The following is a 24,849-nucleotide window of genomic DNA, read 5'->3' on the forward strand; positions in this document are numbered from 1 at the left end:
ATGGGCGCGGGGTCACTGAGGGGGGACGGACACACAGACACCGACCCGCGGGGTCACTGAGGGGGGATGGACACACAGACACCGACCCGCGGGGTCAGTGAGGGGGGACGGACACACACACCCGGAATGTCACCGGGGGGATGGACACCGACCCGCGGTGTCAGTGGCCGGGGGAGCGGACACACAGACACCGACCCGCGGTGTCACCGGCAGGGGAATGGACGCACAGCCGGGGTGTCACCGGGGAGATGGACACGGACCCGCGGTGTCAGTGAGGGGGGATGGACACACACACACACACACACACACACACGGAATGTCACCGGGGGTGGACACACACACACACACGCACACGGAATGTCACCGGGGCTGGACACACACACACACACACACACACGGAATGTCACCGGGGATGGACACACACACACACACACACACACGGAATGTCACCGGGGATGGACACACACACACACACACACACACACACACGGAATGTCACCGGCGCTGGACACACACACACACACACACACACACGGAATGTCACCGGGGCTGGACACACACACACACGCACACACACACACACACACACGGAATGTCACCGGCGCTGGACACGGGCCCGCGCTGTCACCGGAGGGGCGGGGCCTGGCACGAACCCGCGGTGCTGCCGCTGCTGCAGCGCCCCCTCGCGGCGCAGGGCGGGCGCCGCTGTCCCCGCGGAGCCGCTGTCACAGCGGGGCCACGTGCGCGCGGCCGGCCCGGCCCCTGCGCCGTTTGCGTAAGGCCGTGCGCCGTTTGCGTAAGGCCGTGCGCCCGCCGCCGCCGCCGCTCCGCGCCGCCCGCCCTATTCCCGAACGCGGCCTGAGCCAATGGCGCAGAGCGCGAGAGCCGGGGCGGGGGCGTGGCGGCGCCGCCTGCGCGGGGGGAGCGATTCTGGAAGCCGTGCTGCGCCCTTTGCGTAGCGAGCGCGCCGTCAGGCCGGAGGGGCAGCGCCGCCTCCCCGCCCGGCGGCCCTACGCCGTTTGCGTAGCGAGCCCCAAGATGGCGGCGCGGTCGTCGTCGGCGGTGGCCGGAGCGCGGGCGGCAGCGGCGGCGCGGCCGGGAGTGACGGCAGGGGTGAGGCGGGCGAAGGGCGGCAGCGCGTAGCGAGACCCACAAAGCGAGACCCAGAGAGAGACTGTCGTGGGCAGGCGGTCCCCCCGCGCCTCCCTGTCCTTCGCCGCCCGGCGGGTCTCGCCCGCCCCCGCCCTCCGGGCCGCGCGTCCTCCGGCCCCGCCACCCCCGGAGCGGAGGATGATGAAGCTCAAGTCCAACCAGACGCGCACCTACGACGGGGACGGCTACAAGAAGCGGGCGGCCTGCCTGTGCTTCCGCAGCGAGAGCGAGGAGGAGGTGAGGGCCGGGCCGGGGGCGCGGGCAGGCCCGGGACCCCCGAGCCGGCCGGGGTAGGGGGACTCGGTCCGAGCGGGGTTTTATTTTTAATAAGCGCAGTTCAGCGTCGCTGGGAGAGTTGGTGCTTCCCACTTGGTTATTCCTCTCCGCTGGAGCCGCGGAGATGCCCGGTGGGCGGCGGGACAGGCTGAGGGGAGCGCGGCAGGGGGTTTGGCAGCCGAGGGGACCGACCACGCTGGCAGAACTTCAGTCCAGCACATCACATGAGATGGGAGAGGAAACCTGACCTTGGATTTATAAAAAGAAACTGGGATAAAAGGGGACTGATGGAGTGCCAGAAGTTGCTGTCCAGAGAGCTTGGGAGGAAGTGGGAATTAAAGGTGGATTGGTTGGTTTCAGAGCGGCCGCGTTGCTAAGGGGCTGCATTGTCCGGGAAGTTACAAAGAGAAACTTCGCTGCGATGTGCGATTTTACACGAGTCTTTATTGACACCTCCTGAAGGTGGGCTCGGGGCGCTCAGAGCAGCAAGGCTGCAGGTTCCCTTCTGCTGCTGCTGCCGGAGCCGGGCGTACACACTCCACTGCATTTGCTGTGCCCGAGTGGCTGTGCTAAAGTCTTTGTTCTCCTCATTATCATATTTGTAGCTACAGGAAATCGGAAGGGAATGCAGACAGTTCACTGGAGGAAAGGCAATTAGCATACATCCAGTTATTATTTAACGTGAACGAGGCTGCACAAGCCCTTTGTAGCTGTGCTGGCGTGATGAGGAGTGTCAGCATTTCAGCAGAAATGGTCTGAAATGACAGCAGTGTTGGTGCGGCATTCAGTGTAGCTGATCCTTCCCACGGGCTTCCAGGAAATTTATGGACTGACCATGAAGAAGAACATCATTGTTTGTGTGATGATGCTGGGGGTGCTCAGCACGGGTGGGTGAGGGCGTTGGAGTGCCTTGATGCCATTTTACACCATTAGTAGGGCAGTTTGCAGGCTCTTCTCAAGAGGTGGAGGCTTGGCCATGTGTGACTGCAGTGTGGTTGAGGGTAGAAAAGTACTTTTGACAGGTGTCTGAGGCAATCAGCATGTGACTGGTTGTGAGTTTTATTTTAACACACCTCAGCCTGCAGTGCTGTACAGGCTCCAGCTGATTCCTCCGGCCCGTGGGAGCTGGTGACAGAGCCCTCGTGGTGCTGGGGACATCGAGGTGTGTTAATGACAGCTGTCAGAGCCCTCACTGTGCTGGGACACCAGGCTGTGGGGCAGTGTCACAGTGCTGACCCAAGAGGTTGAAGGAGGAAAGTGAACTCGTTCCAGAGGCATGCTGGCATGGGACAGATGCTTCCAGCAGGCTCAGCTGTCAGGCTGGTGTCAGGCTGAGATTTAAAACCACTTTTATGTCGGTTGTGTCTCTGCTGTGGTCTCCACCTACAGTGGATTGAATGTAAACTCATTCAGGCTCTAGTTTCTAGGTAAGAGCTGGAGTAGAACAATCTGTTTCTGGTTTCAGGCAGGATTTGAGGGAGCTGGCTCCCTGTGCTGGTTGTGCCGGGTCATTCCCAGGGGTCTGTAAGCTCTGGGAAGGTTTTTGTGTGCGGGGCAGTGGAGGTTCTGGGTGAGCGCCGTGTTGTCCCTGTGGTCGCTGTTGGTGGCCTCGTCCCTGAGCTCCCAGTGGCAGCTGGCAGTGGCTGTGCTGCCCTGGGACACCTCGGGGAGGGAGCACTGGGTGCTGTGGAAGTGCTGCAGGCTGGGCTGGAGTGGGTTTCCTCGGGATGTGCCGTGTGTGTGCTGCAAGTGAGGAGCCGCAGCAGGAGTGAGGCAGGGAAGGACGGTTCTGATCTGGGAGCCTTTGAAGGGCTGTGTGTGGTACCTGTGAGTTGCACCCCAAGCTGAATCTGCATCCTCTGTTCCCATCTGTTATGCTCCTGCTCTGGGAGCTGCCCAGGAAGAGGGCTTGTCACAAATACATCTGGGGAAGTTTTTACCCAATCCCGCAGAATTAACCCCACTGGGACGGACTCTGTGCTCAGATCCTGCACCTGGCCTTGGCCAAAAGGCATTGAAGTTAAACTTCTGTCAATGAGTGAAATCAGCTAACAGGACACCTTATAAATTTTCCTTTCTAATTATTTCTTGGGTTAATTCTGATTTGTTGGCTTTTAAATAGACTTCAAGAGAAGTTGACTGGTGCCCACTCACTGCTACTTGCACTTTTTTGATAGCAAACAAGGTGTTGCCTGTAAACGTTTAAGTACAGAGTTGTAAATGGCTGTGAAAGTTTTAATGGTTTGCTCTTGGACAATAATACTTTTTAATGTTACTGACGTATTTTATTATTGATTGCTTCTATTCAAATGGAAATTGAGATCTATTTAAAAGGTGTCTCCAAGGAGGAGAGAAAGAGCCAGAGCCAAAGTATGTACATTAAAGATCTATTAAAAGCTTAGTGTTGGAAAAAAAGAGAGAAGAAAAGAAGCATGTTTTGATAAATAAATTAAACTTTCTATATTAAAGTAGGATTTTTCCTAAGACTGGCTGTTTCTCATTACTGTGTCTTTTAAATGCTTTAGAGACAGTAGAACTTTGCTCTTGTCTTTCTTCATTTCCTGCTATGAATTCAAAAAACACATTTTTTTTCCTGTTTCTAACCCCTCATTAGTTCTTGAAATAAAAAAGTTTGTCAGTGAACAAGAAAAAATAAAAGAATTCTGTTTATACTTACAGAGGAGGCTACTTTCTTCTGTTTAGGTGTTTCCCCCTGACACTTCAGTTCACTGATGTATTTTTCTTTGAAATCTTAGCGATCCCCAGAGATTGATAAAACACCATGTCCTTGGTTTGGTGTTACATTTGCAAATAAAGAGTCTTAACAGAGAAATACTTCATTCTTTTTTAGTTTTTAAGTGATTTATTTTTTCCCTATGCTGCTGGAGGTCGCACATTGTCTCTGCATTGCATTTGGAAGCCGCTACTTTTGGGCATGAAAAAAGCTCTGGAACGTTTTTGTAAGACCAAGCATTGGCTGAAAAGATGCCTTTGTTACATATTCCTTTAAAAAGCAGCAGAGGGAGAATTCATTTCAACATGAATCTCAAATGGAGAAAATAAATACATTTTTTGGGCATTGTGGCAACCCCCCAAATTGTGTGTGGTTTCCCAACAATCCTTGGGCAACAGGGAGAGCCAGGGCAGCAACGGGATTCATTCAAAGAGTGGGAACAGACTTCAAAGGACCTTCCAGCAGCCAGACACCAGGACTTTGCTATTCCCATCTTTTCACATGGAGTGAACTCCCGGGATATTTGCAGAACTGTGGAAGGAGAATGTGGAGGGAGAGCTCCCGAGTCCTGCGCTACCTCTGGAATCAATCAGTGCGTTCATTGCTTGGGATGTCCCTGCCCCTCAGCATTGCCATCAGGGTGTTATTTTTACATAACACACATATTTTTTGTGCAGACCAGCTGTTTTCATGAGGAAACATCCCAGAAAATGCCCCTCATGCCTCAGTGTGCCGCAGCAGATGGAGCCGTGCTCCGGGTGGCGTTCGACAGGAATAAAGAGGCACCGCTGGGCCGTGGGTCCGCGGCTGGGGCAGCGGCGGGTTTGAACATGCCCACATTGTGTCTGTGAAAGGACAAGCTGCTCGTTAACCACGGGCATTTTTAAAGACTTTTTTTTTTGGAGAAAATGCCTCTGGAAGAATCTTTTCTGAGCGGTGAATGAGGCCTGAATGGAGCTGGGAGAAGAGAGGTTTCACCCAGGGGCCGGTGCCCTGGCACGCGCCGAGCCCTTCGGTCACGGGGAGAGCTGGGCCGGGTGGCCCCTGGGAAAGCCATTGGAATGCAAACGAACCTTTTTTTCTTTTCCTTCTGGCCTCTCCTGGGCCGGTTTTACTCCAGCTGTGATGTAACGCAGCAGAGCTGGGATTGGAACCCGCCGAGTGTGGTGGGGATCACGCGGTGCTCCTGGGCTGTCCCCTGTGCCTTGGCCCCAGTGTAAACCAACAACAGCTAAAACCACTCTGAGTGCTTCGCTGTTGGGATGTAAGCGAATCCAGCATCATATGATCATCCTGCTTTCCGTGGAATACACTCTCAGAATCCCTGTTCTGATGGCTGGGCTTGGCCGTGTGCTCCCATCTGCTGCATAAAAGGGTTGTGGTTGAACCCAAATAAAATTCTCCTGGTCTGCTGCTAACCTGTTACTGCATCTCCAGGGGGATAAGGAGCAGCTTGGAAGTGGATCTCTTGCCTGTGCTTCTCCTGTCTCTCTCAGCCCTGTAGATTGTGTAGAACTGTAGATTGTGCTCTCCAAGAGCAGGAGCATGGATAAACCTCTGCAAGACCTGTCTTTCATCTTAAAAAGTGTTTTGCCTTCCCACAAAAGCAGCTGTCACTAAACAGTTTTACAAGCGATTCCACAGTCTCTTGTACTTTCCCAAACAACAAAAGAATGAAAATTGTTAAATTTTCACTTCATTTACTGGAAGCTCAGCAAGCTGTTGTGAAACTGAAGAATTGACTCAGTTTTGTTCTGCTGCAGCTCAGGGAAAAGTGATGAATATGGAAAGAGGGTGTGCTCCACCCTTGGTCTGTGGAGAAGGACCCAACAGTGGTGGCTGTGTCTGTTCTCTGCAGAACACTGCTGTGCAATCTCTTCCACCTCAGATCCATTTACTGCTTGGCTAGGAGCTGGTTTTCCTACCTTTTTCTCCTCACTCTGTGTTCTGTGCCCCCCCCCACTTTTTTTTTTAGAAAAAACCCTCGCATCCAGTTGCCTGACTTGGTTCATCTCAGCACCCTTCAGACAAACTCCTGCAGTGTGGAGACAGGTACCAGCATTTGGGGGTGCACCCAGCAGGGACTGCTGCCAGGGGACTTAGTCTTTCCATGGAGGGTCTCCCACAGTCTGGAAAAACAGCTCTTTCCCTTCTTAGTCAAAAAAACCCCAATGATGTGCTTGGAATTTTACCTTCTTTTAAAATAAGGAGAGTTCTCCTGGTTTGCTTGGATAGAGCAAAATTAATGAACTCAGTTCTACCTTACAAATAGCAAACATCCATGTGGAAATGCCGTAGATGACATCCAATGGGAAGCTGGGCCTCTGTTTCTTTAAGCACTTGTTCTTTTTCAGCCCAACTGAGTGACTGACTGCACAGAACCAGTTAAGGATCTCTCAAATTTTGTGTATTTGTTTCAGAATTCCTGTCTCTGCTACTGGATATTGCACACTGACTCTGTTCTCAGAAATTTCACATTAACCTGTGAAATTTGGAGAGATACGATTACCTGCTGGGTAGATTTTTGTCAGATGTTTCAGGGATTGCTTCTCCTCATGCTGGTGACATATATTGATGCTGTGTGTAGAATTAACTACTTGTATTTGAGCAGCTTCCTAAGAGCTTGAGTGTGCTGTATTTCCTGAGTAGGGTGGTTAATCAGAAAAGCGTGCAGCTGCTGACAACGAGAGTCATTTGGGCTCTGTAAAAAGCCCAAATACCCCTTCATTGCCTTTTTTTCCTCCCTTATTCAAAAAGGCACTTTACAAGCCAGTATTCCTTCTGGAAAAGGTTCGCCTGGACAAGTTGTGTAAGCACTGAGTGGTCACCAAACTGGTTTTGACAGGCAGAAATAGGTTCTGGGGTTTGGGGTCTCTCTCTGGGAGTGCCCCTTATCAGCCCTTGGCTTCTGAAAGCAGCGGCCTCTGCTGCAGGCAGTTCAGCTGCTCCCAAAGCCTGGGAAGGCATGTTGCAGATAATTTTTGTGGTTATCTAAACCATAATTTCACTGGAGGGGGAGGACTTGGGATCGTGTTCCTCCCTGGTAGGAGCAGGCAGTGGCTCTGAAGTCGCAGGAGCGCTGCAGTAGCAGTAACAGGACCCGTGGAGTTCTGGAGCCAGAGCAGCAGCGCGGTACGTGGTGATTTATTATTGTTATTCTAACCAGCAGCCTAAAAACCAACAGAATCTGCTGTATTTTTTCCTCTCTGGTTATAGGACTGTAGGTGTGATCCAAGCACTTGGAATGACTTGAACTTCTTCCAGTTCACCTCTTGCTCCCATTCCAAAACTTGTGCTTTACTTCTGTCAAGTTCTGTAGCACGAATCCCTTCCCCTTTGCGCGTCCTGCCATGAATTTCCCACCTTCAGTTCCTGGGTACCATGTTGTAGGTTAAATCCCATTATCCCACGGAGCGTGGTGCAGGTGTGTGTGCAAAAATAACACTTGTCTAAGGAAACGTATCCTGTTGAGGAACAGGAATGCTCCTGGCAGGACAGGCTGTTATGGTCAGAGGAGGGATTTCTGTGGCTGTTGAGAGTGTGTGTTGTGGTCCCAGCTGCTGACCCTGCCAGGTGCAGGGCCGGCTGTAGCCCTGCTGACCACGGGCTGGACTCACTCCTGCCATGTGCGAGCTCCGGAACGTGCCTGGAATAGCAAGAGGGTGGGAGAAGCCCTCCCGTAAGCCCTGGCGTGTGCCCTGGGGCCCTCCTGCCTTTGCAGTTTGGCAAAACACGTGATTTGTGGGGGAGGCCCTGTTGCTGCCGGGGAAATGAGATTAATTTTGCACAGCTTTGGTGACAGCAGTGTCCCTCTTCTCCTCCCTGCTCCTCCAGTTCTCCCCCCTTGCTGGTCACAGGGCTTAAAGGTTGTTTGGTGTGGTCAAATGAACATCTCACTTTTGTCAGGTAGAAAAGCATTTCGGTAATGATATTTGGGGATTGGGAGAATGTTTGTTGATTTTGAGCGAAGCATCCAAGGTGTTTGTTACGCTGGACACAGCGCCAGCTCTGGGATCTGCCTGGCCATGGGGCACATGGGAGCACAGCTCAGCTCCTGAGAACACACTTGTTTTAAACTGAAACTTTGAGACAAAGGCAGATCGTACAGCAAAAGCCTTGCAGTCAGCCATCTTCTCCTCCCAGCTCCTGCAGCCTCTGCGGCAGCGTTTCCTTGCAGGCTGTGCTCTGATAAATGATGCTGGAGTGGGAAATGAGTTGCAATGCCGGGAGGTTTGTGCTTCAGTTGCTGTGCAAACAATGTGATTTATGGCTTAATGTTGATAGAAAGCACGACAGTATTCATAGGAAGCATGTCAATATTGAGGGAAAGTCTGAAAATATTGAGAGGAAGCCTGTAAGGCAGTGCAGAGGCTGTGTCAGGAGCCAGCAGCTATGGATCGGCTCCTGGCAGCAGGAGGCTGCTGGGCCAGACCCCGGATTTAACATCTTGCCTGCTGTTCCCTGTGCTGGCTGCCAGCTTGCCGGGCCCCGGCTGGCACAGGTGGATAGCACTGGCTTTTCCTGGGGGTCTGGAAGGTTCTCAGCTCATTTTCTACTCACACTGCAGCCCAGCTTCTCACAGGGCCATGGCCCTTTTCATCTGCTCAAATGCTGCTGTGGAGCCTCTTTCGAGGAATCCTTTTCCTTATGGTGTTGCTGCTCTGGTTTTATTTATGGGTGGTGGTTGTTGTTTAAATCCACCACAGCATGGAAGAACCTGGGAATCCCTCTGCCTCTGTTTCACAAATGGGGAGTTAATTCTCTGCCTGATACTGGTTGCCCAGTTTTTGCTTTGCAGAGCCCCATTATTCCTGTGAAAAAAAATCCAGGAAAACCCCTCCATGTGGATACAGTAGGTTTGTGTGTAACTGGGTTGTTTTAAAGTCAGCACTGTGTATCGGGGATGCCCAGGATTTATCCCAGGGACAAACTCTTTTCCCCTTTTCCCATGGAGCTCCTTATTCCATGTGGCTGTCTGGGCAGCCTTAGATGTCTTGGTGTGTTTCCTGTCTCCTCCAGGCGGGGTTAGTCCTGCTCAGGTTTGTTTGGATTTGTTTGTTGTGTGCAGCTTTGAAGGTCCTTGCCATGAGGCTCTGCTTCGAGCCCCTGCTGCACACTTCAAACTTGGCTTGTTTTTCTAAACTTTCTCTTTTGTGGGGGATTGTGTGTGAAAGTTTCAGCAGGGCCACCTCCTGCCTTGCCAGACAGGCTTGTGTTGCTCACTTCCCTGCTTTGAAATGACATAATTGTCTTTGAAATCCTGGAAAACACAACTTGGCCATGTGACGTGTTACCTGCAAATGCTTTTCCAAAAAGTCTTCAAGACGTGGCTTCAAAATCCAACTCCAAAATCCCTGGCAGGCCAAGAGTCTCAGTAGCCATCTTAAACACAGTTGCCTGGCAGGGATAAAATGGAAATTTCCACCCTTCTTATGTGTTCTAGCCTGATTAAAAAAAATAAAATAAGTAAATTTTGTTGTACTTTTGATGGCTATTTAGATTAAATTAACTACTTCAAAATGTATTTAAATAAAAGTTATTTATGTAATAAAGAAGTTAATGAGCCAAAAAGCCGCCTGTACCCTGGGCTGGTCTACTGGAAGGTAGCAGGGGATGGAATGAGATGGGCTTTAAGGTCCCTTCCACCCCAAACCTTTCTGGGATTTGGATGATGACAACCTTTTCCTTGATCCCTCTGAATGCATGTATCGGGATACGGGACTGGTGTTGGAAGTGTGATTTTTTTTCCCAACACAGCAATGTCTCCCCCTTGTTTGGAACTCAGCCCCTTTGTCTTGGGAGAGCTCATTGGTAGCAATATCCTGTTTGAAGTTATTTTAAAAGAATGACCTTGTAGGGCTTGTTTCCTGCTCTCTCTTGATGGGATTTCCTTTTTATTAAACAGGAAATAGTCTGATTACATAAAAGTGTGAGAATGACAGGTTTTTCCTTCCCAGCAACGGTTGTTCATGTTAATTCTATTCAGAAAATGCTCAACTGCCAGAGCAGCTGAAGTTAATTTACTTTGCCTCAAACCGTTGTTTACACCCAAAAGTTCCTCCTGATGTGTTGCTGAGGCATTGTCTCAGCCCGAGCAGGTTTCCTGGAGCAGTCTGTGTCCAGGGTTCCACAGCAGATCCTTGTTCTCACGCCTGGAAGGTGGCAGGAGTTCAGGGGTGTGAGGTTTGCTGTGCTGAGTTTCAAAGATCTCGTTCTGCAGCTTTAAAAAATATTTTTCCACTTTTTTTCCCTGCCTTGAGCTGGAGCTCTGAATTGCAATGGGAAGTGGCAGAGCTGGTGCTTCCTTACCGGGCAGCAAAGGTGCACTTGAAGTGGCTGTTCCTGCTCTTTCAGCTTTGTCCTTGGAATCACCAGCTGACCTGGAGTCAGGAATTAGAGTCCAAACTCTTCTGGACGATGAGTGAGGATGGAGTAGAAGTCAAGTACTGTGCTAGGAAGAGGCACAGTGGCAAACTGAGGTGGCTAGGGATGGCCTGGCAGGGACTGGCTGCTGTCCCGAGGGCTCTGAGGATGAATGAAGTTTACATTCCCTATTTAGGCATGGCTTTCTGGTGGTGCTTTACATGGACTGGATGCCTGGGGGAAAGGAATTCTGCCTTCCTCTTGGAGAGGGCCAAACACTCAGGATGTCACTGTAAAGTAGGTGCTGTTCTGTCATAGCCTGGCCAGAGGACAGGACAGGCAGGGACCATCCCACTTGGAACTGTGGAACTGCGGTGGCCCTTGCAGCTTCATTTGTTTCCAGTATGAGTTTGGTCAGTTGGCAGATGAGAATTTTCAAGATAAACCAAAAACTGTGGGAAAGTCTGGAAATCTTGTACTTGTTTTTGTTTTGGAAATTTAATTTTGAGTTCTGTAGGTAGATTGCTTTTGATAATTAGTGCGAATCTTTTCATATCCTACTGGCAGCTCACTGTTTCCCCAGTAAAGCCTGGGATTTCAGTGTCTCTGCAGTGTAACTCCCAAATGTCTGACACTGTTACAGCTGGCCTGGAACCTAATTGGACTGGTATGCTGGAAAGTTTCTGGAGCAAGTCTCTTTGGCTCCAAGCTTTGTGCCAGTGAAATGATGAAGTACAACAGGATGACTCTAATGAACGAGCTTTGTATAGAGAGCTGGACAACAGTATTAGTTTTGTTTTTAGTTTCCATCTCTGCTCATGGATGTATTGCAAGTCGATTTAATAAGCACAGTGTCTCGCTGTTCTTTGGGACAGTCTGTAGCCAGTTGAGAGTGTTAGTTAGAGTTTGTCTTGCTGGGAGGTGGCAAGTCAGAACCTGAACTTGTACAGAGCAGAATTGCACTGGAATAAAATGTGTTTCACAAAAAACTGCCACAAAGCATGTGTATGGCAAATCCCTCCTGGGAGGAAGGTTGAACCGTTTTTCTCATTCACAAAAGTCTGTCCTTCTGTGCAGCCCTTTCCTAGGGGGTTTTAAGTTTAATAGGTTTAATATAGGCTTTTATTTTGCTTATACCTCATTGAACAACCTCCTCTAAACCGAAAGTAGCCCAGTGCTGGCTGCAGAGCTGGGGTGAAGGTGCTGAGCAGCATCTGGGCATTTCTCTTGTTGCCTGAGGTGCATGCCAAGCTGTGAGGACTCTGCAGTGAACTCACACTGTGAGTGATGCTGTGTCCAGTGCAAACGAGTGTTTTGGTGTGCAAGGGCAGCTTTTCCTACAATGCATCAGAGCAGGGAGAGGCAGTGACTGAAGCAACACGGAGCGTGGGAGTGCCTTGGTGTCAGTGCTCATGGAATTTCCATGGCTGTCTGGATGGGGCTGAGGGAAGAGCGAGTATTGGCAAGGCCTCGCCTTGGGTGGGTCATGTCTGGGGGTGTGTGAGGCACAAAGACAATCTCTGCCCTTCAGCTGGGCCCTGAAAGGGAGCATTGGGGGTGCCCCATCAGCTGTGCTCTGCTCTCCACAGGTGCTGCTGGTGAGCAGTAGTCGCCATCCGGACCGATGGATTGTCCCCGGGGGTGGCATGGAGCCTGAGGAGGAGCCCGGCGTGGCCGCCGTGCGTGAGGTCTGTGAAGAGGTGAGTGGCTTCACCCTGCACTGTTAGCCCGGGTTCTGTGGGTTTGTTTTCATCACTCTTCCTCCTTCTCCTTGAGGTGGAGAGTGAGGTTGGGTCGCTGGTGATATCCCCATCCCACGTGGGAGAAAAATGGAGTCCTAAATAAAGAGAACATGGGAATGTAATTAAACCTCTCTGTTGGAATGAACTTGTCCTTGGCTGATACCTTTAACTGAAAATAAAGTTCAGCTTTAGTCACTTCAATGTATATGTGATGATTGCTTCGTTTTCTCTGCAAGAGAACTCAAAATTCAGCTGTGCCTTTGTGGACCTGCCTAGTACTTGGGTAGAAGGTAGAAATAAACCCTTATGAGCCACTAGAAGCACTCCAAATATAGGGACCTCAGTATGTTTTGGTTTAGAACACATGGTGAGGTTTATGTGAATAAGTGAAATTGGCCATAAGTTACCAGCAGCAATTCCTAAAGTGTGCATGGGTTGGTTGCTTGGTTTGGTTTTTTTTTCCTTTTTGCATGAAGCTGTTTCAGGAAGGAGATCAAATAGCAGATCAAACACACATCAGTGGGCTGTAGGGAGAAGGCATATTTTTCTCTTAAAGCTGGAAGAACAATTTTTTTCTTCATAAGAAGTGTAAAGGCAGCAAATGGCAGTTGACTGCAGTGTATGTAAAACATGTCTTTAGAATTTGCTTCTGAATATTAACCAGCTGGGGAGATGCTTGGGTTCAGAAACGACTGCATAATTATGGATGGAATGACCAAGTAGGTTCACAGTTACATAAGGCAGGATTAAAAATGCTTTTAAGAGGGTTATAAATCTTTGTGCTCTGTGCAGAACAGGAATCAAGAGCTAATTGATGGGACTTGGGAGGAAGCTTCTCCTGTCGCTGCTTTATTGAATTGTCTGGTACATGCAGGTTTCTTCCTGAATTATTTGGAAGTACCTGCTGCTGTCTAACAAAACTCTGAATGTTTGTACTGCTGGACTAACCTAATACGGCAGATCTCGAGTTGTGTGTTTCTCTTCGGATGTTTTTATAATCTAGCAGTGTATCAGAAAGAGATTATACAGTCAAAGTTTATTTTTTTAAGTGTCTTTAGGTCCCTCTAATACTGAGAATTGTTGCTTGCAAATTTTATTTCTAGCTTGTAGCCCAGCTCCTGCTTTTCCAGTAACTCGGCAACCTTTCAACCACTTTACAAGCCAAAGTGAGTGTAACCAGAACAATAGAAATATTTATAGCTGCAGAGTCCTGCTTTTCAGCCCAAGCGTTATTAATAATGAAGTGATTTGATACAGAAGCCCAGGGTTCATTCAGGAGGTGCAGAGCTTCGCCTCTCAACCCTTAAAATAAATGTGCAGGGACGCTCCCTGCACGGGCAGCAGCGCCCTGGGAGAGCCGCGCTCTTTCCATGACAGCGCTGCCTGGAAGGGAGCCCTGGCATGGCTCCGGCAGCGCAGGAACTGGTTTGGGCTGGCTGAGATAATCCCGCTCCTCGGCTGGTGTTCCCTGCTCACGTGGAGCGGTGCCCACTGCCAGTGTAACTCAAGCCCTGGCAGCCTGGCAGGGGTGAGTTCTGCTCAGCGAGGCACCTCTGCCCAGCGGCTCCCAACAGGGAGCGGCGGCAGCTCGGAGCGCTGGGAGCACCCGTGAATCACCTGGGCACCTGCAGCCCTGGGTGGTGCAGGTGAAGGAGCTGACACAGATCTGTCTGGTGTGAGCGCCCTGCAGCTGCCAGTGGTGCTGGCAGAGCTGTAGGGGTGCAAGGCCTTCCCCAGATGGGCTGTGCTCCCGTGCTGCTGGTGATCTGCACACAGAATTATCCCCCACATCCCTGGCCTCGGGCTCCAGGAACTGTTTGCTTCGTGCAGGGGGGATGTTGTTGGAGCACAGCAGGAGTGTTGGGAAGGACAGGAGCACCCAGCTGCCCAGTTCATGCTATTGGTTTGGCAGGAAGGGTTTCAGGAGGCTGCTGGGAGCCCTTGCTCTCCCTTCCATGTGTTTTGGGGTCAGTTGGAGCTGAGGCTGATTTCTGAGTAGGTTTGATGTTTTTGCTTCTCTCCTGGGACAGCCGTGTCTGTCACTTGTGGGGACACAGCTTAGCTGAGCAGTTCCAGTTTGCTGCTCAAGCTGGGAGAGGGAAAACCCAGTTTTCCCCATGTCAATGAGCAATGCTGCTCAAAGCTGTGGGAGAAATGTGTGGGGTTTCTTTCCTTGACTTTGGTATGCCTTTTCCCATTTTTAATAAGAGCCGGTTGGAAGAGCTGTAAGGACTTGTGACCCTTCCCATTGCTTGTGGCTTTGAGGATGACAATAGGCTGTCCCTTCTCAGTTCATTCTCTTTTGCCTGGTGTGCATTTTTTTCAAAATATTCTTCCCAAAATGAACATTTTAATTTCTGCATTCACTGTTTTAATTTTACTGTGTGTGTGTGTGTTTGGGTTTATCAACATTATTGCTGGAATAATTGTCATCTAAAGTTATCTAACTTTTCCCTCTTCCTGTTCCAAAAATGAAATGTTGATTCTGAGTGAAGGCTGTGATCCCTCTGTCCCGGTTCAAGTCCTTGTCCTAGTTTGAGGTAGTCTTTATCTGTATGAGTCTGCACCAGCACAAGTATTAACATAGACAGGTACCAACACTTGTCATGCTTGCTGTTGTCTGCATGAAATTGGAAGTGACTGGAGTAATTGGGCATTGTTTGTGGCAGAGTGACAGTAGACACACAGCAGCTCTGGGTCAGAGCAGCCTCTTCAGAAAAAACCTTCTTATTTCTGACAGGTTGTTGAGAAGTGCTGGAGTCAGTCCTACAGAGCTGGGAGCTCCATGTGCATTCTAAAGTTCACCTTCTGGAAGGTGTGTGCCCTTTTCAAACAGGTGTTGGTGCTCATGGAGTGTGTTTTTTGCTTAGGAATAAGGGGTTTTTATAAGTGTGAGCAACTGATGAACATCATGGTGCCTTAAACTTATTATAGAGTGACTTTGAAAAAAGCCTTCACACTCATCTGTGAAACTCAGCACCAGTTCATTTTTCACTTAGAGCATTCTTCACATCCTGACCTTTAAATACTTAGTAAATGTCAAATTTTATAGCATTGCAGGAGCGTTAGTTGTGCTTTCTTCATGGGAGTCAAAAGCCAGATAAGCTGTGCTTGATCTGTGATCAAACAGGCAATTGGTGCCAATATCAAGAATAGTCCATCGTGGCAGTACTTTGATCTGGTTGCTGGAACTATTTTTTCCTCTCTTCTAAACATACCTTATAGATAATCTTTCCTGTTTCATGTATTTTGTTAGTGATTTAGAACACAGATATCGATATCTTTCAGTGCTAAAATAGGAAGATTGTTTTTAAAGATGAATGATAAGATGATGGCCTTGAACTCCTCCTAGTTGGTCATACCCAGTGCAAGTGGTGGCTCAAAGTCACTGTCCCTTAACCCTGGGTACTCGAACTTCACAAAAACGAGTACAGTGTCTGAAAGTTCTTCATTCTGACATGGAATTTCATTTCTCTTTCACAAGTGTAGAAGCAAATAAAGGTGTCATACAGTACAGAATTAGATGAATGCGTCTGACTCTCTCTGAGACGGCAGAGTTTGCCCAGCTGGCCTGGAATCAGCATCCTTCAAACATGTCCCCAGCCCTTCTGGGTGAGATTTGCACCTTCAGTAGTGCAGGTCTTAGAGCAAAGATTTGGGTGTTCCACCACAGTCCTCTTGCCCAGCAGTAATCTGTAGTAGATGCAGGCTTTGAGCCTAATAGAGCAAAGTAAAATAGCTGAAATTCCAACCCACATTTTCCTTAGCTCAGATGGAAGGAAATAAAAGCTGTCCCGAGGAACAGATGGTGTTGCTGCAGGCTGCTTTTTGCATCTGACCCCAACTTATTTTCAGCTTTGAAACCTGAACCTGCTGTTCTTGGATGTCTTCAGTAATTTTTCTTTATTAAAACAAGTTGTTCCAAGAGCAGCAGAACTAGTAAAGCTTCATTTCCTCCGTGTTTTTGTTCCTTGTCCTGAGCTCCCAGCCCACCCCTCTGGGTGCGGTGGGGGTTTGAAGTGTGTGCTGGTCAGGCAGCTGGCTCTGGCAGTGTCTGTGGCTGATGTGCTCTTGCCAGAGCTGCCTTTTCCTCCTCCCCTGGACCCTGGACACTGATTTAGATCAGCAGAGCAGGGAAAAAGCTCCTTTTGCCAGCTCTGTGTGTCCTCTGTTGTACCTGAGCGTGCCTCTCCCAGGGAATCCTGTCGTGTGATTGCCTTGCTTTGTTTCCACACCTGCAGTTGGAACAGTTGGTGCTGGTGCTGTCCAACCCCTGTTGATGGGTTCAGTAACATCCTCCTAGGATCCTCCTAGGATTCTCCATGTACTTTGAGGATTGCAGCACGGGCTCCCTGTGCAGCACTTCCAGTGCTTAGAGGGGTACAAAATCAATTGTGCTGCCTCTGCCTCACTCACTGTTCTGGCCCGGGAGGGCACAGCATTCTCAATCCATTTACTATCGAGGAGAAAATTCCTGAGTCATCTGCTGCAAATTAAGATTTAGACCCTGCTGCAGTCCTGGGTGAGCCTGGGACTGTGCTTTAACACTCCAAGAAAATTTTCTTGGCCTATATGAAATGGAGAGATGGGGAGCTTGCCCAGGGAGGAGCCTGGCAATTGTCTTGCTGGCTACCAAGCTTGACTTGTTAGTGATAACAGCTATAGGTTATTTTCTCATAGGTCTTGGGCAACTTCTGCGTTAGAAATTTGTGTGAGACTGTGAATTCCACTTGCATGGTTGTCGGTTCCATTGTACCGAGACCAAGTCTCCTGTTGGTGTGGGAATTTATCAAAAACAGGTGTATGACAATCCTGTTGGTGTTGGGTGTCCTGTGTGTTGTCTTTAAAATCCACTGTACCTGGAAAATGGACTGAGAGAGGCATTGGCCCCCAGGAGCAGTGACTGATGTGTTTTGCAGGCTTTAGTAAGAACTTGCTTTATAAAATCAGCCCAGTGCTTTTTTGAACCGAATCATTCTTTTATGTCACCATTTACAACTGCACATGAGAAGTTTGTGCGTGAAGCAAAGCTTAGAGCTTTCTCAAGTTGTCTGATGATAATTCAACATGATTTTTCTACAGGACATGTTTGTCTTGGTATCGTTTTTTGTGCCTTTTTGGGCAAATAAGACCAGGCAGGACAGAGCAGGAAGATCCTGGTTTGCAGACAGTGTTATTTCCATCGTCTCTACCAGCACAGAAGGAAGGGCTCCCCACCTCCCTCTGCTACTTCCAACACAGTTCTAGAGCTGGGATAAACTGCCTGGGAGGTTGGTTGAGCAGAATTCATCCTTCATCTCCAGGCTGGCCAGTTGCCTGGAGATAGATTTATTTCTATTCAGACTTGAGAGTTCACTAAACCATCACAACAGCATCCCTGGCTTTTGATTCAGTGCCTACAGGTAAGGAGAGCAGAAATTCAACAGCATTTTCCAGGAACCAGCAAAGAACTGGCTTAAGACAGTTATTTTTCAGAAATATTTGATTATGCTTTACCTTTTAATGCATTCATGTCCGTATGTTGTGAAGGTGGAAGCCTCCAGTTCCTCCCTGTGTTGCTGCTGCCTGTTGAACACGGCTTAGCTAAAAATACATCCCAGTGCTGAAGGAGTTCCTTGAGGGAAATGCATTTGAAGCATTTGCATTCCAGATGCCTTCAGAGAAGGCTGAGCCCAGGTCAGCAGGGTTGGCAGAGGAGGTGGAATCGCTCGCCCGCAAAGGTCAGGCCGGCTCTGCCCGGCCCGTCCTGCGCACATGGGCACCGACCTTCATGGAATTGCTGCTCCTTCATGGAATTGCTGCTGTGCTCCAGAAATAGCCCCTGGGGTCACAGTCAGTGGGGCACCTCTGGGCTAAGCAGGATATCAGAAGTACTGGTGAGACAATAAAGCCTGAGTCCAAAAATGAAATAAAAGATTGATCTATTCACTTCCTAGAAGTGGAGCTCAGTGAGTGCGTTACCGAAAGGATTTATAGATTTCTGTGACTGCTTGTAGTGAGGGAGCTCCAGCCCCTTTGCTCCTGGGGCAGTTCCACATCAGCTCCTGTTGGAAGCAGGAGTGAGGTGTGCTCTGGCTGGATTGTTTGGTGCCTGTTCATGCAGTAGGCTGGAACTTAACCAGGAAAATCATCTCATTAAAGAAAATTCTTCCTTTCTGACAACATGAGACTGTGCAGCAGCTGGTCAGCAGGACAGAGAATTTGTCTTATCATTAATGTGACCCAAACATCTTTTTTTAAAAAAAGAGAAGTCTGGCATAATCAGATCTCTGTCTCTCATCTGCAAGAGGCACAATTTCCCTGGGCTGTTCATGGGATGTGTTCCAGCTGCTGGAGACGGAGCCGACTCTACCTCCCAGTTGTGGCTGGGTCGTGTGCCAGGCTGCGTGGGTTGGTTCAGACCTGTTAAATCATGGAGCAAGATCTCATCTTGTCTGTAGCACTTGAGTTCCAACTATTTACAGTCATAAAAAGGAGGGAATATAAAGCAAGGGCAGAAGAGTGGGCTCGGATTTTGCACGGAGAGCTGAGGAGGGCGGGAAATGAGCCAGCAGAGAGGTACCAAAAGGGACACCAAATGTGATGGAGTGGTACATCCTCAGTAGTACTCAAATAGACGAAACTGTTGCTTAGATCTCTTGATTTGTGTCTCTGCTTGATTCAAGAGCTTTATTTCAGCATGGATCTGTCCTTTGTGTTATGTCCAAACCCCTCTTGTGCCTGCTGCCGGGGCCACATCACAGCATTTGGTGCTTTTATTGGCTTGTTTCAAGTGTGTGCAGGACACCCCTGAAATACCTGGGAGCTATCACGTTGCTCTTGGAGTGTAAGTGGATGCTTTACACATACTTTATTTCCTTAAACTCTGACTTTGAAGGGGTAAAACTGCTAAACCCCAAAGCCAATGTTCCCCGTGCTCAGGCTGTAATAACCTGCAGAGGAGATTGTGGTCACGAGGAGTGTATTGTTATGCAAGGAGTAACTCCTCAAATATTTCTTCTTCCTCCAGATTGAATTCAAAATTGTTTGAATGTAGGGAAACAAGAAAAAAAATCCTGGGAATGCTTGGATGTTGAGTGCTTGGGATAAATTTCTGCTGCTTGTCTTGTGACTGTGTTGGTTTAAGATTAGCAGAATTTTCGAGTGTTCACTTCCTGTCCTAAAGGAGCCGGTCCTGCTCAACAAGTAGGAAACACATACTGAGCTGTTGTTAAAGCATGTTTCTTTTCTCTTTTAACTTCCCTAGGCTGGAGTGAAAGGGACGTTAGGAAGATTAGTGGGAATTTTTGAGGTAAGTTTCAGACGTGGGCGCTGTGAAATTTTGTTGCAAAAAATCGTCTTGGAGTAACAATGGCTCTACAGGGTTGTGGGGTGAGTGGGTGCTGGTTTGGTGCAAACTTCAAAGTCCCTGGTAAATAAAAACACACCTGCTCAGCAGTTCTGGTGTTTGCAGTGGGCGCTTCAGTGAAGTCACTGGTGATAACTGGTGTGACTGAATATTCTCGGGGCTGCCAAAAGCTGGGGAGTGGGGTCCCCCTTCATTTTTAGCACTCACAGCCACACCTGGCAGTCAGCAGGTACCGGACACGGCTCTTCTTGCTGTTGTTCTGTCACTGACTCTTTCATGTGAAATAGGTAAAAATCTTCCCAGCTGAAGAACTAATTTGTAAGCGCATCAGTCCACAAAGCACTGCTCCACAGATCAGGAACTACACTTTTGGGTGTCCGTATTAACGCTTTCAGACCATCTCACATTTAAAACACAACAGTTTTTAGCAGCTACGAACAAGCTTTGATGTGGGAGGAGCTGCACCCAAGGTGGGCAGTTTGCAATTGCCCAGTGCCCCCCTGCCTGAAAAGGTTTGTTGTTGCTGTGGGAGCTTGGTTGTTACTGTGTCCCCTTTGCCTTCCAGAACCGGGACAGGAAGCACAGGACCTATGTTTACGTACTCATCGTCACCGAAGTGTTGGAGGACTGGGAGGACTCGGTCAATATTGGTAAGCTTGGTGCTTGCTGCATTAACTGATGGAAACAAACCACAAGTCAGCTCAGCATCCCTCTGGGACCTGGAATCTGTGTGAGTGTCATTGGGAAAAGTGGCAGAGGTGTGTCCTTTGGTTGCTTGGGAAAATAATTTGTGGTGAAATTGATGCTTTTGTTACCTCTGTGGCCCAGGAGAAGCCAAGTAAGTGTCCAGCTGCCTCTGCAGCAATTCTGTGTTTAATTCTTCCACTGGAAGGTACCAAGCAAAGAGCATGAAGAACTGTCCTGTCTGAGACTAGAGGAAATACATGTGGGTTAATCATTCCCTGTTATCTTTGAAATCGTTGCATTTGAATTGGATTCCCAAATGGAAATGAACCTGTTGTTGCCACAAGGTTTGTGATTGCACTGCAGCAAATGGAACATGACTCTCCTCAGGGTCTTTATGGGAAGAGTAAGAACTGAGAGCTGTCCACAGGAAACTGAAGTCTACTTGCAAACTGATGGAAATTGGCTGGTGCTTGGTGTGTGTGTTGTGAGTTGCCTTAAAATGAGCATCTGGCTTGAATGGAAATAGCAGAAATAGCAAAATAATGTTTTTTTAAATTAAGAAATGCAAGATGGGATGTGCTGCCCTAAACAAACACCTGTCCCTGGGGATGGGGAGGCCCTTGAGATCAGAGAACATTGTTAGGTTGCATCTACTGATTTCTCTCTTTGTCCCCAGGAAGGAAAAGGGAATGGTTTAAGATAGAAGATGCCATAAAAGTTCTGCAGTATCATAAACCAGTGCAGGCCTCGTATTTTGAAACCTTGAGGCAAGGCTGTCTGGCCAACAACGGCACCCCGGTCATGACCACGCCGTACTCCGAGAGCTCCGTGTCTGACATCAGATGACTGACGACGTCCCTGCGAGGGCAATTCCCAAAAGCAGACTGAGACCTGGATTTCCCTCCCCTCCCCGTTTCCATGCCTCCTCCCTCACACCAGGCATGGGCAGCCGCCTGGGGCAGAGCAAGTGTTCAGAGTGCTGCGATTTAGTGCAAGGTGGGATTTTTTTTTTTTCTTTGTTGGCTTTTTTTGCTTTTTTGTTTTTGGATCTGTATTTTGTAAAATAGATTTTGTGCATGAAGTGCCCCTTTCCTGGTACTCCGCTGCCAGCCCCGCCTCTGCCTCATGCTCTGAAGTGTCCCAAGTGTCCCCTTCGTGTCACCCCAGCCAGAGCCACTTTTTTTTTTTTTTTTTTTTTTAATAGAAGACTTCCAATGTGAGATCAGCTCTTCAAGTCTTAGTCTGTACTGTAAGGTGCTGCTCAGACCCATGTGGGTATCACTTGCAGCACATCTGTATAAATTTTTTTTTAGATGGAGGATCTAACATTTTAATTTCGTGGGAATTTTTTTTTTTTAATCCTGGTCTGCTTCTGCAAAGAAGGGTTCATAATTAATCTGTTTGCCTTTTGTTCTGTTTTTTAAAAACACACATTCTGTGACAGTGCTAGTGGCTGGGCCAGTTTACTCCCCATCCAGTATCTCCCGATTTAGTGCAGTGACTCTTGAAGTTGAGGGCAGAGTTCGAATCACCTGCAGACATCCCTGCAGACATCCCTACGGCTTCTCCGACAGCTTCCCAATGTTTCTGCGTTTCCATCCGAGTGAAACCACAAGGAGCTGGTCTGGAACCGTTGGCCAAAACCAAACAGCCTCAGCAGCACTGCGACAGCACCCGGATCGCGTCGGCTGCGGTGGGAATCGGGCTGCAGAGGGGTCAGACGGACAAACTGGAGTGTGGCTCACCAATGCTGTCCCCTGCTCCCGCTGCGTCCTGCTCGTGTCTCTCTTGTCCACATGCCTTACGCCGTGCTCAACTGGAGACTTGGGATTTGTGCTGAAGCGTCGGCTCGTGCTCACCGAGTGTTGCTGCCGCGCTCGGAGAACCACGCGCGTATCCCTGAAGAGAAGTCCTGGGGGGAAAATTCAGGTGTTCGGTCTCTTGTCCTGTGGTTCTGCAGCACTTAGGGTCGCACTGTGCAGCGTGCTCGGAGTGTGCCCTCCGTGCGAGGTACAGCTGCCTCCGGCAGCATTCCGGGGGAGCAGCACAGGAGAGCTCCCCGATGCGTTGGCACACTTCACACGGGGGTTTGTTGTTTTCTTGCTGTACGTTTCATGCTGTCTTGATTTGCCAACAGTGTTGTCTAGTTGGGAAATAAAATGGGAAAGGTTGGGGTTGGGGGGTGGGTTGGGGCAGGTACAAGTTTTGGGAGGGGCATTAATTAATCCCTGGCTTGGGACAAGAAGTGGTTGCTGAGCTCAGTAACTTCTCCTTTGTCAGAGCAGAGCCAAGATGTGAAATTAAATCTGCAGTACTTTTTTTTCCTTTTTTTTTTTTCCTGCTCTTTATTTAACAAAAAATATTCTAATAAACACTCACTGTTCTGGAGCTTTCTCTGAGAAGCGCTTACAATATGAAAATCTGATAGAAATATCCATGGAGCCTGGGACAAGGGGGAATGGTATCCTTGCTGTTTTGGCAAGAAGCTGTTCATTTTAAGATCCTCTTCTGTTCCTTTCCTTGTTCTCCCTGCTTTCATCGGTGTGGAGTAGCAAGGCCAAAAGTAGTGCCAGTGATCGCTGACATGGAAAACCACGAGTAAGGAACAGCCCATTATTCAAGGAGTAGCTCAAACCCAAGCATCTGGAATTGAGCCTAAATTACACCAGTTCAGCTCACTTCAACTTAGAGACGAATGTACAATCCTTTCTCACTATGTGCTGGTCAGCCTGAACCAAACTCTCAAAAGGGCTTGAATATTCTGTCTGGAAGTGTCCAAGAAATTCCCAGAGTCGCTGTCCCCGCGCCCTGCGAGGCACCTGACACAGCCGTCTACTGCCTTCGACGAGTCTTGGTCTCTACTGTACAGATTAGTATGTTGGAAATGCTTTGCAACAAAACAGCTGGTACTCCAGAAAGAGTAACTGCAGTTTTAATATCAGCAGCATGCACACTTTTGTTTTTAAACTAAAAATGTTTTTACAGGGCTGTTAAACTGACAATTTAGGGTAGAATATTGTTAATGACTTGCTAATGGCTTATTTGTTTGGGTCAGAAAAAATAAATTGTGCCAAGAAAGTGTTCTAATGTGGCATGGATTGATGCTGTTACCACGGAGTGGCTGATGTTATGCCTTGTAACTGGAAATGGCTCCTGGGGCAGGAATAGCCTTGATTGAAGAGATGCAAATTTCAGACCAGGCCTTAGCCCTGTGCTCCCTGAACCTCTCCCTGCACCACACAATTCCCATCTTCCTCAGCATCTGAGGTTCTCTCTAGAGCTGGTACAGCTGCAACCCCAGCAGCTGGAGTGGTTTTATCTAAACTGGTGTTAATTGGTTTGGGACTGACAAGTCGCCCTGTCTGTGTGAGGAACAGGGGAGCTGCTGGGAGCATGGCTCTGGTTCTGCAGCCCGGACGGTGCTGCTCAGTCTCACTGCTGGGGCCACTGTCCTGAGTGTGCCGAATCCCAGGGGATGAGCCTGGGGCTCCCAGCCGTGCTAGAACTGGTGCTGTTCCGAGCTGGTAGCGATGGATAGCGGAATTCTTAACCTCAGCTGGCCTGAACCTTATGTGGAGCAGTGTCTCAGCATCCCATGGGAGCAGTTCCTAGCTGGCTCTCAGCCTGGCTGTGCTCTCTGGGCACTGCTGGGAGGTGGGTATGACACAGGATGTCCCCAGACAGCCAGCGAGGTGCAGCAGTTGTTTGGTCCCCCCATCATGGCAGGTCTGCAATTCTGGTTTGGGGTATGAGTGGGGCACAGGTGAGGGGCTGCTGCTTTTCATCACCTCTGGGCCCTGGGGGTCCGTCTGCAGCTCCTTAGGGGCACAGTGATGTCGCTAATGGGGTCCCTTCTTCCCTTGCTGCTTTTCATTCCTGTGGTCATTGTCCAAGGACGCCCCACTCTTGCTACACCAGTGAGGGGCAAGGGAACTCTGCACCAGTTTGGTGACTCCAGCATGGGAGCAGGAGAAAAGGAAGACACCCCTGGAATACCTGTGTGTCCAAGTGCTGCTGGATCCTTCCAGGAGGATTTGTCAGATTCCAAATCTCTCTGGTGGTCTTACCTGATGTGTAAAACTTAAGAGGCAGATGGACGTCCCTCTGCAGAGAGAGCTGAGTGTAATGAAACTCAGCAGAGCTGGAATTGTGTGGCTCTGGCTTTGGGGAGTGTCTCCCAGACAAGGATTTGTTGTTGTGGAAAAGGGATTTTGGTTCTTTGGTTATTCGCAGCTTGGAAATCGTGTGTGGCAGGAACCACAGAGCACCTGGCTGAGGTGGTTGCTGTTGGGCAGGTTTGGGTTTCAGATGTGACTTTGCTCACACTGAGGTTGTTCAAAGGCACATTTCAAAGGGAAGAACCCTTTTGCAGTTCAGAGTAAGCCCAGGTGGGGATTGGGGGATTTCCCTGCTGTGTGGTGAGTGCTGCCTGGCTGGGCCACTGCTGGGCCTGGGAGGTGCTGCCTTTTCCTGGGAGAGAAGAGTGAAAGAAGGGAGGGGTTTTACCCATTCTCCCTGAAATCTGGAATTCAGTGATGTTAAAGTAC

The 24,849-nt window shown here is 49.1% G+C and overlaps 1 protein-coding gene across 1 annotated transcript; it reads left to right on the plus strand.

The window, feature by feature from the left end:
- Positions 1 to 1,047: 1,047 nt before the first annotated feature.
- On the plus strand, positions 1,048 to 23,386 carry NUDT3 (nudix hydrolase 3). Its single transcript, XM_032133496.1, has 5 exons — positions 1,048 to 1,389; positions 12,115 to 12,225; positions 19,514 to 19,558; positions 20,181 to 20,265; positions 20,979 to 23,386. The coding sequence occupies exons 1-5, from the start codon at positions 1,291 to 1,293 to the stop codon at positions 21,146 to 21,148; spliced, it is 510 nt and encodes a 169-aa protein (XP_031989387.1). The 5' UTR covers positions 1,048 to 1,290; the 3' UTR covers positions 21,149 to 23,386.
- Positions 23,387 to 24,849: the final 1,463 nt, after the last annotated feature.

This window comes from Corvus moneduloides, chromosome 24 (assembly GCF_009650955.1).
Source record: "Corvus moneduloides isolate bCorMon1 chromosome 24, bCorMon1.pri, whole genome shotgun sequence".
In the NCBI taxonomy this organism is placed as follows: Eukaryota; Metazoa; Chordata; class Aves; order Passeriformes; family Corvidae; genus Corvus; species Corvus moneduloides.

Bases quoted from the DNA above. Each gene is read 5' to 3' on its own strand.
- NUDT3 (XM_032133496.1), top strand. From the start codon at position 1,291: ATGATGAAGCTCAAGTCCAACCAGACGCGCACCTACGACGGGGACGGC. The intron at 1,390-12,114 runs GTGAGGGCCGGG...TGCTCTCCACAG, and splicing joins GCAGCGAGAGCGAGGAGGAG to GTGCTGCTGGTGAGCAGTAG. The intron at 12,226-19,513 runs GTGAGTGGCTTC...TAACTTCCCTAG, and splicing joins TGCGTGAGGTCTGTGAAGAG to GCTGGAGTGAAAGGGACGTT.